Source organism: Elgaria multicarinata, chromosome 4 (genome assembly GCF_023053635.1).
Source record: "Elgaria multicarinata webbii isolate HBS135686 ecotype San Diego chromosome 4, rElgMul1.1.pri, whole genome shotgun sequence".
Taxonomy (NCBI): Eukaryota; Metazoa; Chordata; class Lepidosauria; order Squamata; family Anguidae; genus Elgaria; species Elgaria multicarinata.
In genome coordinates, this window is record NC_086174.1 from 14809339 (window position 1) to 14823733 (window position 14395).

At 45.2% G+C, this 14395-nt stretch overlaps 1 protein-coding gene across 2 annotated transcripts in view; it reads right to left on the bottom strand.

Moving 5' to 3' along the window:
- The window catches only part of SPTBN1 (spectrin beta, non-erythrocytic 1), a 252252-nt gene that overhangs the window by 60046 nt on the left and 177811 nt on the right, over positions 1–14395 (bottom strand). For both annotated transcript variants that reach the window (XM_063123818.1, XM_063123819.1), the window contains 6 exons: positions 13043–13230; positions 10996–11113; positions 7270–7428; positions 4517–4819; positions 3344–3497; positions 105–975 (listed from right to left, as the gene is read on the bottom strand). In XM_063123818.1, coding sequence (XP_062979888.1) covers positions 105–975; positions 3344–3497; positions 4517–4819; positions 7270–7428; positions 10996–11113; positions 13043–13230 — 1793 coding nt within the window. The remainder of the gene's footprint in view (positions 1–104; positions 976–3343; positions 3498–4516; positions 4820–7269; positions 7429–10995; positions 11114–13042; positions 13231–14395) is intronic.

The window sequence follows — 14395 nt, forward strand, 5'->3', positions numbered from 1 at the left end:
TGCACAGAGATTTTTTTTTTTTTTAAATGGAGAGCCAACTGCTCAATGACACCAAACACAAAGTCGAAAGAGCCAACGAAGCCCATCTCACCACCTGGTCTCACCTGTGCTGGATCACTTCCAAGTCTTCCAGTTTCTCAGGGATCTCCATGTTGTTCAGCCACTGTTCCTTCTCATCAATCCAAAGCTCACAAGCATCTGCTTCACTGAACATCTTGTACAGAGCCAAAGTATCCTGCAGGGCCTGCTTGCGAAGCCGTGTGAGTTCAGCTACCTCTTTGTACCTTTCTTCCATTCCGGACAATCTGCTTTGTACATCTGTGGACTCCGCATGTTCCTGCGGCAAGGCCCGGGCTTGTTCGTGCAGAGAATCGATGATCGACCGGTAGTTCGCAATCTCTTCGGCAACGTCTTTGTGTTTCCTAACCAAGGACTGAGTGGAATATTCATCGTGGCCGACATCACTGCTGGACACAATCTTGAGGATATCCAACATCCAAGTGTCGATATCATCGGCATCGGCTTGGAACTGGTGAAGGAGGGAAGCTTCTTCCAGCCGCTTCTTCCGGATGGCGGAGAGCTGCTCCAGGTTGGCCCACTGATTCTGGATGTCCGTAATCCTCTCCCTGATCTTCTCAGACCCAAAGTGATCCTCAGCGATCATATCTTCCCCTTCCTTGATTGCCTGTTGGAAGTGGCTGCTCCGGCCACTCATCTCGTCTTCAAACGCCTTATGCTTGGTGAGAAGCCGGACGATGCTGGTTAAGTCCTTCCCGTAATCATCCGATGACAAGATCTGTTCCTTTTCCCTTATCCATCCTTCCTCTTCAGCCATTTCCCAGAAGAATTTCCAAAGGCGCCGGGACTCTTCCAAACGAGCCCGGCGTTCAGCTGACAACTGACATAGCTCCTGGTAACAGAACTCCATGTGGGCCACACGGTCTCTGATAACTTGTGGGTCACAGGGCTTGTAGCCTGTCGAAAGACAGAGAGGCACATGGAAAATTAATTGCAGCACAGACCAAGCGATACCCAGTGGCTGACGTTCAGGGAATGCTGATTTCTTAGGGTTTGCTCATGGATGTATTCAACTTAACAGATGAAATCTTCTGAGACACCCTCCTGCGTGTGGCATGTCAGGGCAGCCCTCTGCTGGAACAGGTTCTGAGACCCCATTCGTCATTCCTGTGACAGTATTGTGACAGATGCATACAAACAGGTTCCAACCCACCCACACTACAGTACATCAGAAATCAGGTGCAAAACACAGAGGCCCTGTTCAGAAGACACCTTAAACCACCATGGTTAAGGCTTGAAGAACCACCATGGTTTTAAGGTGTCTTCTGGACAGGGCCAGAGAAAAAGCATTCTGCTCCTCAGATATGCCTGCTACTTTCCTTTCTAACATGATGAGAGAACAGCTACGAACTGTAGGGAAATCTGAAGGAATCACATGCAGCCTAAACAAGGAGACACATGCAAGCTACATAGGTTGCCCATTGCAGGAAGGGTCCAGATAAATCCATGGTAGCAGATGTCCCAGTTTAGTGGGCGTGTAATTCACTTTGTACATGGGCTTTGCTGGCCAAAAAGGAGGAGAAATGGAGAAGAGGGGGAAGATGGAAAACGTTTGAGGTTGTCCTCCTGAAAGGTGATGGCAGGAATCACAGCGGATGACAGTAAGTCCATTTGGATTTACTCAACCTCTACTGGCAAGAGGAGGCCAAGGAATCAAAGGTACCTTGGTCTATATTCAGTGCTACTGAGTTCAATATGCTATTATGAGATTGAGCACGTCGAAATTACAGGCACTGGACCCGATGCACTACGGCCTCTCCTGGACAGGGACAGCTTGGCCACAGTAGTTCAGGCATTAGTTACCTCAAGACTGGATTACTGTAACGTGCTCCATGTGGGGCTGCCCTTAAGGCTGCTCTGGAAGCTGGAGCTAGTATAGAACGCAGCTGCTCGGCTGTTGCCGGGAGCTGCCCCTTTTCAGCATATAACTCCTTTGCTAAGGGAAACTGCACCGCCTGCCTATTGGCTACGGGGCCAGGTTTAAGGTTTTGTAACTAGCGTACAAAGCCCCAAACAACATGGGACCAGGATACCAGAGAGAGCACCTTCTCCCTTTCCAACCTGCCCCAGTCACTGAGGTCATTGGAGGTCATTCTGAAAACAACAGAATGAAATTTAATAGGGATAAATGCCAAGTTCTACATTTAGGAAATAGAAACCAAAGGCACAGTTACAAGATGGGGGATACTTGGCTCAGCAATACTACAAACGAGAAGGATCTTGGAAATGTTGTAGATCGCAAACTGAATATGAGCCAACAGTGTGATATGGCTGCAAGAAAGGCAAATGCGATTTTGGGCTGCATTAATAGAAGTATAGCTTCCAAATCACGTGAGGTACTGGTTCCTCTCTATTCGGCCCTGGTTAGGCCTCATCTAGAGTATTGTATCCAGTTCTGGGCTCCACTATTCAAGAAGGATGCAGACAAGCTGGAGCGTGTTCAGAGGAGGGCAACCAGGATGATCAGGGGTCTGGAAACAAAGCCCTATGAAGAGAGACTGAAAAAACTGGGCATGTTTAGCCTGGAGAAGAGAAGATTGAGGGGAGACATGATAGCACTCTTCAAATACTTAAAAGGTTGTCACTCAGAGGAGGGCCAGGATCTCTTCTCGATCCTCCCAGAGCGCAGGACACGGAATAACGGGCTCAAGTTACAGGAAGCCAGATTCCAGCTGGACATCAGGAAAAACTTCCTGACTGTTAGAGCAGTACGACAATGGAATCAGTTACCTAGGGAGGTTGTGGGCTCTCCCACACTAGAGGCCTTCAAGAGGCAGCTGGACAACCATCTGTCAGGGATGCTTTAGGGTGGATTCCTTCATTGAGCAGGGGGTTGGACTCGATGGCCTTGTAGGCCCCTTCCAACTCTGCTATTCTACGATTCTATGAGGCCATGCTCCTTATGGTTCCACATGGACCTTTGGCCTGACTGGAGTCCACCAGGAGAAGAGCCTTTAGTGTGGTGGGCCCCTTTTCTTTGGAACTCCCTGGCCCTGGAGGTCAGGCAGATGCCAAAACTATGCTGTTTCTGGCACCTTCTGAAAACAGCTATCACCACGTCTCGTGGTAGCAAATTCCATAGTGCATGACATGAAGAAGTCCTTCCTTTGATCTGTCCTGAATCTCCCTCCAATCAGTTTCATGGGATGACCCCAATGGGTTCTAGTAGTACAGGAGAGGGAGGAAAATGTCTCCCTATCCACAACTATAATTAGTGCCCCTCCAAGGTCATATACACAGGCAAGGACTAACCAAGCATCCTTACCTTCTCCATCAGTGGCAAATTTCTGAGCCGACGCATTGACACCTCTCACTCTTTCGGCCTGAATGGCAATATCAGCCTCAACAAGCGCATGTTTCTGCAACAGGTCTTCTACCCCCAGGAGATGTTTGCCATAGTCTTGAGACAGCAGCAACACCTGTTCACATAAAACTAGCCAGTCAGTGCCACAAACACCACTTGCTTGTTTTTCTTTTTTCAACTTTTAGGAGCCAATGTCGTTTTTATGGCTTATTTTTTCACTATGGATGCCACAAAGGCCCATCCATCCGTGGTCTCAACTCTCAGATCTTTTGTGGGGGCTTGTTGCAGATACCTGGATACAAAATATGGGTGAGTCCCATCGAATCCAAAAGTCTGGCAAACATAGAATTCAATGCATGTCTCACTTGTGCCAAATTCTACGTGCACATGACTTTTTGTCTCTACACATGTGTATTATTTACTCCAGTAGGAAAAGGAGAAAGGGAAATTGGCTGTCAGAAAGATGAGCACCACAGCCACCACCATTTTATGGAGCGTGCACTGGTGGGAAGGCCACACATGAAAAATCCCAAGATGGCGGTGTTGCTGTGTTTTGGTATAGGCTGATAGGCTAGGGATCAGCAACTGGGGGCCCCTGGGTCAAACCTGGCCCCTGAGGAGTAATGACTAACCTCCTGGTGGCCAACTCAGAAGAAAGTGGTGTGTGGAAGGAATAGTGGCTATGGTGGCAATAAGACTTGCTGGCCATCCTTGTTTGAGGAATGGGCAGTCCCTGATCCAACAACTTCTGCTCCTTTTTTCAAAGTTACTCTTCCTTAAAAACTAAATGCTGATCAGTGTAATGTGTACAACTATTTGGTTAAGCTGCTTCCCTTCCCTTCTACCTCTGTATTACCCTGTCAGTGCCTGAATTGGGCGGGTGTGTGTGTGTGGAATTAACAAACAGTGCTATTGGAGTGATGCAAATTTTTACCATCTTTTTTTTTTACATATTTCTATAATTTAGTACAATCACAGAATCTGCATACCCTTAGTGCAGCCTTGTGGGGGGTTTTTTGGTTCTTTTTTAAACACAGTACAAAACCTGAGCCTACTACTAATGGCACTGCGAAAGGCCTTACTCATTTCCTGGACCTTTCCCAAACACGACTACTTTCCACTTCCAAGCCTCACCTTCATCTCATCCATCCAGTCCATAATGTACAGCATTTCCTGGAATATCTTCTGCAGACCGAGGTTCATCTCCAGCCGCTGTCGGCGTGCCCTGAGCAGCTCCAGAAGGTATTCCCAGAGGCGGATTACGTTGTCTTTCCTTGCGGTGATGCGCTTGATGTCATGGTAGTTCTCGGCCTCCAGCTCCCTGGCAACAGCAACCACTGCCTGGACTCTTTCTTCGTAAGCCGCAATGTCTGTCTCGATGGCTTCATGCTTCTTCGTGGCAGCCTCCACAGCTGGGAGGTCAAACCCAAAGTTGTCCTGCAAAGACAAGAGGCTTCCATTGAATGGTACCAGGGTGCTGACAGTGTTTGCTGCTTAAGCTGTGTGTGTGCAAGACAAACAATTTAGAAGCTGTTGCCCATATGGCTTTGGCCATGAATCACCATTACTTAAGGGGTGGAAGATGCCCAGGAACTAGTGGAAAGGGTTTGGTGTCTGGTATGAGTGGCCTGCCCCGTGCCCCAGTCCTGAATCTAGAGGAATGACCAACACAGTCCAACTTACGAAGGGCTGCTAGTGCCTTATCCCATCACACAACAGTGCAGCAAAAGGCAAGCACCTCAATGAAGCTGCTGGGCTAGAATGTATTGGCAAATTCGATTCTATTCAATGTGGGCTTAACCAGAAACATGGGTTTCTTTCCCACAGCAGGCATTAAATTGGCACAATATAGCTAGAAAGACAGTATTATCACCTATGATTGTTGTTGTGAATGCACCACACTGTACTTATTTTGTATGCATTTGAGATTTGCAAAAAAACATTTCACATCTACAGTAAAACTCTCATATTTCTTGGTCCTTTTGCTCAAGATTTCTTTATACGTGTGTGCGCGTGAATGTGTGCCTGTTTATGTCTCTGTGTGAACATGCCAATTAAGAACAACACTTTCTCCGACAGACTAGTTTGTAGTCCATTAAAAGTTTATGGCACAATAAATCTGTTAAGTCCTTAAGAGTCTTTGCTGCTTTTGCATGACATATTTTACCCTGGCCCTCAGAAAAAGGTACACAAAACGAAAGTGGCTTTTTATCACTATCACCAATGTGTCAGATCTGCACACAGGGCACTTCTGTAGCTTTTATAGCATGCACGCAACTGCACCAGAGGTAAGCTTGGTGTCTAAATGTTATTTAGATAGACATAGTATTTAGATAATACCTCTGCCTACCAGCATAACAATATGCCCAGAGTGCTTTGGCTATGGGGCGGTATATAAATGTAGTAAATAAATAAATAAATAAATAAATAAATAAATAAATATACCATATTTCTTCAATTGTAAGATGCACACTAATTTTAGTACCACCAACAGGAAAAAACACCTAAGACACACCTGAGATTCTAAGACGCACCCCATTTTTAGAGATGTTTATATGGGAAAAAAGTGTGTCTTCGAATCGAAGAAATAGGGTAATAATAATGACCAATTTGCTACTGAAGAGCCATTAACCTGCTGAAGACGTGGCAAAGGATTGGATGACTTTATAAGGAAGTGCAGGTATTCTGGGATGTAACTGCTAGGGATTTCCTCTTGCAGGTCAAGAGGAAATTTGATTCTGGGTTGTTTTCTCTGTCTCCTGCTGTATGCCAGATGTCTCCAAGGTAGAATCATAGAATACAGAGTTGGAAGGAGCCTACAAGGCCATCGAGTCCAACCTCCTGCTCAATGCAGGAATCCACCCTAAAGCATCCCTGACAGATGGTTGTCCACCTGCCTCTTGAAGGCCTCTAGTGTGGGAGAGCCCACAACCTCCCTAGGTCATTGGTTCCATTGTCTCTAACAGTCAGGAAGTTTTTCTTGATGTCCAGTTGGAATCTGGCTTCCTTTAACTTGAGCCCGTTATTCCGTGTCCTGCACTCTGGGAGGATCGAGAAGAGATCCTGGCCCTCCTCTGTGTGACAACCTTTTAAGTATTTGAAGAGTGCTATCAGGTTTTTCCCCGCCTCGATCCAAGTGGAGAGGCGGGTAAGAAATAATAATCATTATTATTATCGTTATTATTATTAGGGTTAAGCAATGTGGCATATTTCTATATATGCGGCATTTACTCCAGGCAATTATCATCTGATCCATGTTATGCTAGATCTAAGCTGTGGTTAGCCTCTAGTAGTATTGCTCACATCCAGCCACTGCTTACCAGTTGACTTGGAGCTGCCCACAGCTAACTGCAACATAGGACCATAGGGGTGAAAGGGACCATCTAGTTCACCACCTTGCTGTGAGGTAGGGCCATACCTTCCTCCCACCCCAAATAAATCAATCAATAAACAAACAAACAAACGTCTATGCTATCTAATAGCCAAAGCTCTCTGGGTAGTTCACAAAAATGTAAATTAATAAAAATTAATAACCCAATCCCATATAGTGAGGAAAGGCAACTTGTGGCTCTCCAGATGTTTTGGCCTATAACTGCCATGATCCCTCACCACTGGCTATGCTGGCTAAAGCTGATGGGAGTTGTAGGCCAAAGGTTTTTTTTTTGTGGTGGTGGGGGGGGGGCAGGTCACAAGCTTAGAACACAGTAGTTTGCAGCGCAAACCTATATGTGTCTACTCAGAAATAAGTCCCACATGGTTCAATAGGGCCTACTCCCAGGAAAGTGGGTATGTAGGATTACAGCCTTAGACCACAATCCTATGCATGCTAGGAGTTGTAGGATTTTTGTGTGTGTGTGTGTCTAAACATGCATAGTAATATTTCTCACCTGAGAAACCAGACGCTGGTTTTCGCTCAGCCACGTTTCCCTCATAGCTGCCTTGCGGTCGAATCTACGGGCGAGTTGTTCCAGTTTCTCCTGTCGGATGAGCTCGTTACGCAGTGCCAGTTCCCTTTCATGTTCGGCTTTTTCCAGTCTTTCCCAGGCCTGGGTAAGAAGCAATAAATAAATAAATAAACACATTAACACAAAATGTAATTTACATAAAGAAAAAAAATCTGTGAGAAACTCCAAAGTATGAAATTGCACTCAATCAACGTTGCACAACAATGTTAATAAGGAAATACTTGGACGGATGCTGTTAATTAGAGAATATAAGAAACAATGCCTGGGTTTGAGTTATGGGGCTGGCCAAAGCATCGCAGAAGTTAATTTTGCCTTTGGCTGTTTACCCTGCTGTAAAATAGGCAGAAAACCTTTTATCTAGGTCATGTTCTTTTTGTAGCTCATTTAAAGAACCCTGGGAATATGCAGGGCCATAAACAGATGCCTTATCGCAGAATGTGGTGGCAGACACAGGATAGCTTTCATTTTTTAAAAAGCCAAGTTTCAAGATCTCATGGCTACAGTAAAAAAAAAAACTGAAATATTGCTAAAAAGATCAGAAACATACTAGCAAGGAGGAGATGATATTCTCTATGGTTAGGATGTTGGTTTTCTGAACTTAAGTTTTGCAATCCACATATGTTCTTAGAGCAGAGAGCCTGAAAACCCTCCAAGCTTACAAACACAGTTATAAGGCAATAAAACTCCCATAAAATTATCACAAGATCAAATCTCTACCTGCAGGGAGGATAGAAGCCTACACCATCACAAGTTTGCCCGCATGCTTCACAAGTGCCATTTTTCCCAACTAAAATATTTGGTCAATTGCAAGCTTTGAAGCCATAAAATTTAGCCTCAACCTCATGCTAAAACCCAAGTTAGTCCATTTATCAGATCCTCCCCATAAAGAACAAACAGATCTGCAATTAGCCACAGGCTGCTCAGGGTTCTTCTAAATTCTGGCCAGACGTTGCACTGCCTGGAACCTTTCCTAAGGATCTTTAGGATCTTATAGCCCACAGATATGGGAGCAGTGGAATTTATCACTCTAATTGGGGATATGAGCAACAGCTGCCCTGGGAATTGCAGCCAGGATGAAAAGCAAATTAGGGAGGCTAATCCTGTTTTAAAGCAGTCTTTTTATCCCCAAGGGATCTTGTCAAACCGGCTGCTGTTCATCTGGTTGAACTAGTCAAGCAGCTTGTTGGCTTCTTCCACAGTAACCTGGTTGCAATGCGATGAGATTTTTCACAAGCTTCTCCTCCACCCCAAACCTCTTCCCCCTCGTCCATCCCAGATAGGTAATTCTGGGTACGCCCCCAGCCGGACTTGCTTCTGTGCAAACCCCAATGAAATGAATGGGGTCCATGCAAAAACACATTTGTATCCAGCAGGCTTTATGCAGAAGGACTTCATTCATTTCTCTCATTCATTCATTCATTCATATTTCTATGCTGCCCAATAGCCAAAGTTCTCTGGGCAGCATAGAAATCTTACAAAGATTAAAAACCTTAAATATTAAATATTGTATGTAATATAAAAACCATTTACGTACAAACATATAAATAGGGTGACCATATGAAAAAGGAGGACAGGGCTCCTGTATCTTTAACAGTTGTATGGAAAGGGGAATTTCAACAGGCGGCATTTGTAGGCATGCAGCACCTGGTGAAATTCCCTTTTCATCACAACTGTTAAACCTGCAGGGGCCCTGCCCTCTCTTGTAACTGGTCACTCTTGTACAGCTCCTGCAGCTTTAATCGTTGTGACGGAGAGGGAATTTCACCAGGTGCTGCATGCATACAAATGACACCTGCTGAAATTCCCTTTCCATGCAACTGTTAAAGATACAGGAGCCCTGTCCTCCTTTTCATATGGTCACCCTAATATAAACAAACACCAACACTAACACATGTAAGTTAACAATTTTAACAATCAATAATAACAGGAAAACCCAGGACCTGACTTCCCAGCAGACAGTGCCCTCTGGATAAAATCCAACATAAATCCTACTTTGAGTAGACCCACTGAAATGAATGAGACTTAAGTTAATCACGACTGGCTTAAGTCCCATTCATTTCAATGGATCTACTCAAAGTAGGGCTTCTGCTGGATTTTACCCTTTGTCTTTTGCTCTGCAGCAGGAGACGGGGTGCAGTTCTGTTTTCATAGGAAATCAAGGTTGTAAGAGGGGTGGAGATGTTGCTTCAGCAGAGCTAATTGTACACGCATACGAGGAAAGATGTTTTGCACATTCGGTGTGCTTCCGTTCACAAGAATCCACACTGGCCAGAACCTCCAACCTGACTAGCCTCCAGGCCACATCTTCATCTACATGGTGAGCTCTGCCACGTGCAGGCCGGCCACTATAATGGCACAGGAAAAGCATAGACTTGGAGGTCATTAACTTTTGTCTTTTATATTTATTACCTTTTTATTTGTTTAATTTACATCCTGCCTCTATTCTATAGAGTGTCACTCAAAGTGGCTAACAATAAAAAGCAAAGTCTGAATTAAAACAGCTGGCCAGCTGGGAGATTATGCTGAACTAACGCGAGAGGCCTCGCGATATTTTGGCGGAGTCTCCCAGCCAGGAGTCTCATGGCTGGGGCAGAAGGTGGGAGCCGCTGGCTGGGAGAGGAGGAGCCACCGCCACTGGGCAACTGCAAGCTGTTGGCCGGCTGGTCAAGCAAGCAGGCAGCTACGGAGGGAGGTGACGGGAGGGAGAGGGTGTCTGGCCAAGCAGCAGCTGGCCCTTTGGGTGGGGAGGGCGGAACAATTTCCCGTTCTTCCCAGTCCAGGCTGCCTGCAGCTTGATCATAGGGCTGGCCCTGCTCAGTGTATTCCCTTCTTCTCCACTTCGCCTGGCCCAGCCCAGTGAGAGACTATTATTTATTACAGGGTGACTGATCTCTTTCTTGTTTGCAATCCATGTTACCTTGGTCAAAACCTATTTGGGGGAGGGGATTTCCAAAATCCAGAAGTGGGCATAGCCAGAACCAAAAATAGGTGGAGTTATGGATGTGACTCATACCTCTATTCAGTAAGCAATGGGAGGAGAGAGGCATTTGGATCCATGCATTCTTCTCCTTCCATAACATGTGCAAGAGCCCCTCCGTCAGCAGTGCAGTTGGGGGACAACAGCAGGAAGGAGGAAATCATCCCAATAACCCAGAGCAGGTTCAGTAAGGAGGTGGCTTGAGTAGAGTCTGGAGGTTTGGACTGAGAAGCTTGGAGGTCTGCATTTGGCCCACGGGCCGGAGGTTCCCCATTCCAGCTTTACATGAGCTTTTCCCTATCTTTGACCTTGGATTGCCCACCAACACATCTGGCCCCATTTTGGCACAGAGAGACCATTTGGCCATTGAGCTTATCTTGGCAATGCTTTACCCTGGCTGGCTGGAGCATGCTGGGAATTGCAGACCAACACATCTGGAGGACACCAGGTTGGGGAATACTCCTTTACAAGATTGCCTTTGCAGCTCAATTCTTGGTTCCCCCCCCCACACTGCTTCTCTACCTGTACTCTCAAGATCATGCCAACTGTACATGCTGTGAATCCCATCACTGAACCAGTGATGACTTTCCAACTTCCTGAACTTGCCGATGGTGCGCTGCTGAGCTGCTAACGCTGGGAAAAACTGTCACTCAGGAGCGTGTGTATTTTACCTTGTTGATATCTGAGATGAGTTTCCCTTCCCTGGGCATGTACACTTTTTGATTGTTAGCCCTCATTTTGCTTTGGATGGTGAAGAGCAGCACTTCTAGATTTCCTTTTTCTGTGAATCTGAAAAGAGAGCAGGGGGGGACCCAGAGGGAAGCATTATCTCTCCAGAGAAAGGACAGGGCGTTTCCAACCAGAAATCTGCATGTTGACAGTTTTTTTTATAACAACAACAACCACACACCACCACCTCCCTCTTTCTTATACTGCTGTGTGCGAACCACGTGCACTCCGCTAGAAACAGCTGGTTCCAATGTCACAGTCTGGACAGGGTCAGCCAACTGGCCTTTTGCATTTCGCTCCCAGCGGATGAAAGAAACAAGCCAATTTCTTTTCATCTTTTCTCGCTTTGTCTGCTTTCTCTTAGTTTGCTGACAGGCAAATTTGGAGCCTTACCACATGACTGCTGGAGTCAATGGTAGCCCCTCCCTGCTCCCAGTTAGCTTTTCACAGCCGGATCGGGGCCTTTGAGCAAGGGACATATATTCCGTTTTTTCATTGTTTTATAACTTATACATTTCAAAGCAGGCACGTCAAGATTGGCTTTTTACCGATTTACGATTATTCTGCAGAATTACTGCTATAATACAAGGGTCATGGTACAAAGCTGCAGAGTTCTCTGATGTGTACATGCTGCTTTTTTTTTTGGCAAAAAAGGGCTACCCAGTTCCCTTTAATGGCAGGAAATCCTCCACATGGGCAATGGATATAGGTGCATTGAGCATTTGCTGACACTGAAAAGAAGGAGGCAGCTGTTCTTAACACATTGGAACAGCTATGTGTGCTGTTCCAATGGGGGGATGGGACACGACCCATAGGTCACTGTTGTCAAATAACATCCATGACCTCCACTGAAAAGCATTTGACTCTAAAAATACAGGTTTGGAATAAGAGCGGAATGGAATTGAATGAATCAAATAACAGCAGCAAATTAAAATTGATAATGAACAAATATTCTGTAGGTTTTCAGGTCTGATAGAAAAAAATCGCCAAGCAGATATTCTCAACTGCAGTCTTCCTCAACTGTGTTGGACCGCAACTCCCATAATTCTCAGCCAGTATGGCTACCGGCTAGGAATTATAGGAGTTGCAGTGCAATGCTTCTGCAGGCTACCAGGGTTGGGGAATCCTTCAAGTATTACAGAGTTCATTTTTGCCTGCTTGATGAATTATTTTGCGGTTCTTAAAAACCTTCACATTCACAGACGGAAGTATGGTGCATGAGGAAATTATAAGTGAATAGCTGTGCTCCTGGAGACAGAACAGGATAAAAATCTAACCAAATGAAATCGGAGAGTAGCCTTTGTGTATTAAAGAATGGTTGTTGGGTTGGTCTCAGAGAAAGCCAAAACAGCCCAGATTATAACATGTGACTTACATTAATGGGGTTGGTAGAGTAGCAAACTTTCAAGATGCACAATACTTTTCTTCAGTGAAAAAGAACAACTCTGTGCAACTGAAAACTTTGATAACTTACAAACACATAAAACATAATAATAGTTGTAATGACTACTTATTGGCATCATTGTTATATGCCAAATAAAAGATGTTGCATGAACTATTTTGGACTATAAACTAGACTCATTTTTTACGTGTTGCAGTGAGTTGCTACTTCCTACAACTGGAACTCATTTTCTCCTTTGTGGATATGCACATTGTTTGCACCTTGTGTGCAAATTTATGGCCTGCTCACACATTACAACGGAGACAACCATCATCAACCCTAGTATCTAGTAATGTTCATGGCTCACAGCAGTTACAGCCCTGCGGTGTTGTTTGTGGTGACAGCAATTTGCTGGGGAGAGATCACAGAAGTAAATAACGCAAACACATGGCACGAAGCTGTTCAGCAAACGTCAAGAGACATCTAACCACAGACTAGCCTTTAATTCCCCAGGATGGGTAGATAAAAAATTCCTAGAGGATTCCCAGCTCCTTTAGAAAGCTGGGATTAATTGCCAAAAAAAGAAGAAGATGGTGGATGAATCCTACTTGGGTGGTTTCTCTACTGTGCGGTAGGTGTTGAACGCTTGTAGCTGTTGCTGCACACCGATCAGCGAGTTGGCAAATTTGCGGTTGTTCAGGATGATAATGGTTTGCTCAATCCACTCGAGGAGGTCAGAAGCCAGCGACTCATACTTCTGGATCATCTTGTCTGTTTCAATTGCATTGTCAAGCACCTGTAACAGGCAATTAAAAACAAAACAGCTGAGGCCCAAGGCCAGGCTTCCTGAGATAACGGAGCAAGGGAGAGGATGCGGGGGAAGAAGTTTATGAAGTAAACCGCTGACTTCGGAGGATGTAAAGCCATAAAACAGTAGGGGGGAAGGGAAAGTATTGACTTGGAACGAGCAACGTTTTCACGATCCCAGGCTGCCTGCAGGGAGCATGACGGATGGGGCACGATGCCTTCAGATAATGACCGTTTCTCGACCCTATCGCGGCAGCTGATCTACAAAAATTCAGCATGCAGCTAAATAAAGGAGGGACTCTCAGAGTACAGGTGGGAAGACATTCTCTCCGTTTTTCCAAATCTATAAAGGCGAGAAAAAGCCATGACACATTCAAAGCAGCACTTTGCGGTTCCATGAAATCTCAGAAGATTTGAAACCGGGGTTTTAGGGATGCTACTGCTAATAATGTTTGTGCAGTACTTTTAGCCCACGCTCACACAGAAGCCCAGAACAACACGCAAGGTGGCAAGAGGCCGACATGTGACTGTGCCTCGCACCGGATAGATTCCCTTCCAACCCTCTCTTAGCTCTACCATTGTCCACCCATTTGCCTGTTTTCCCTCTGGCCATGCCAGGTTCGTTTTACACTCCAAACAGAAATTAAATTGCTGCTGTCTGTTGCTCTGAGCCCAAGAAAAAGCCAGCTGATGATGGGAGGGTAAACATGATTTGGGGTAGTGTTCAGAAAGGGTTGAAAGGGGTCTCCCTGGAGGTGACTGTAGCAACTGTCAGGGCTGTTAGCTGCTACAGTCACCCACAGGATTCCTATTACATTCACAGACTCCTGTACAAACTTCGTATGCGTACTACACAGCTCGGATGTCATTCTCCTTAGCACAACTGTGTGAACTACGTCACTCATATTTCTATTTTACAGAAGGAAAAATGAGGTGAAGAAAGTTCTTGAACTCAGGCAGGGGTTTTGTTAACAGAGGATAAGTGTTGGGTAATTTTTCATGTGCATTTTTGTTTTAGAACATTTTGTAAAATTTCCTGTATATTTTTTCGTATATTTGTGATTTCGTAGATTTTAATGTCTTTTCCGTACACTTTTTAAATTGCCATCGCCCAGTCTGTTAAACCCTATCGTCTATATATAAAAATAAAATCT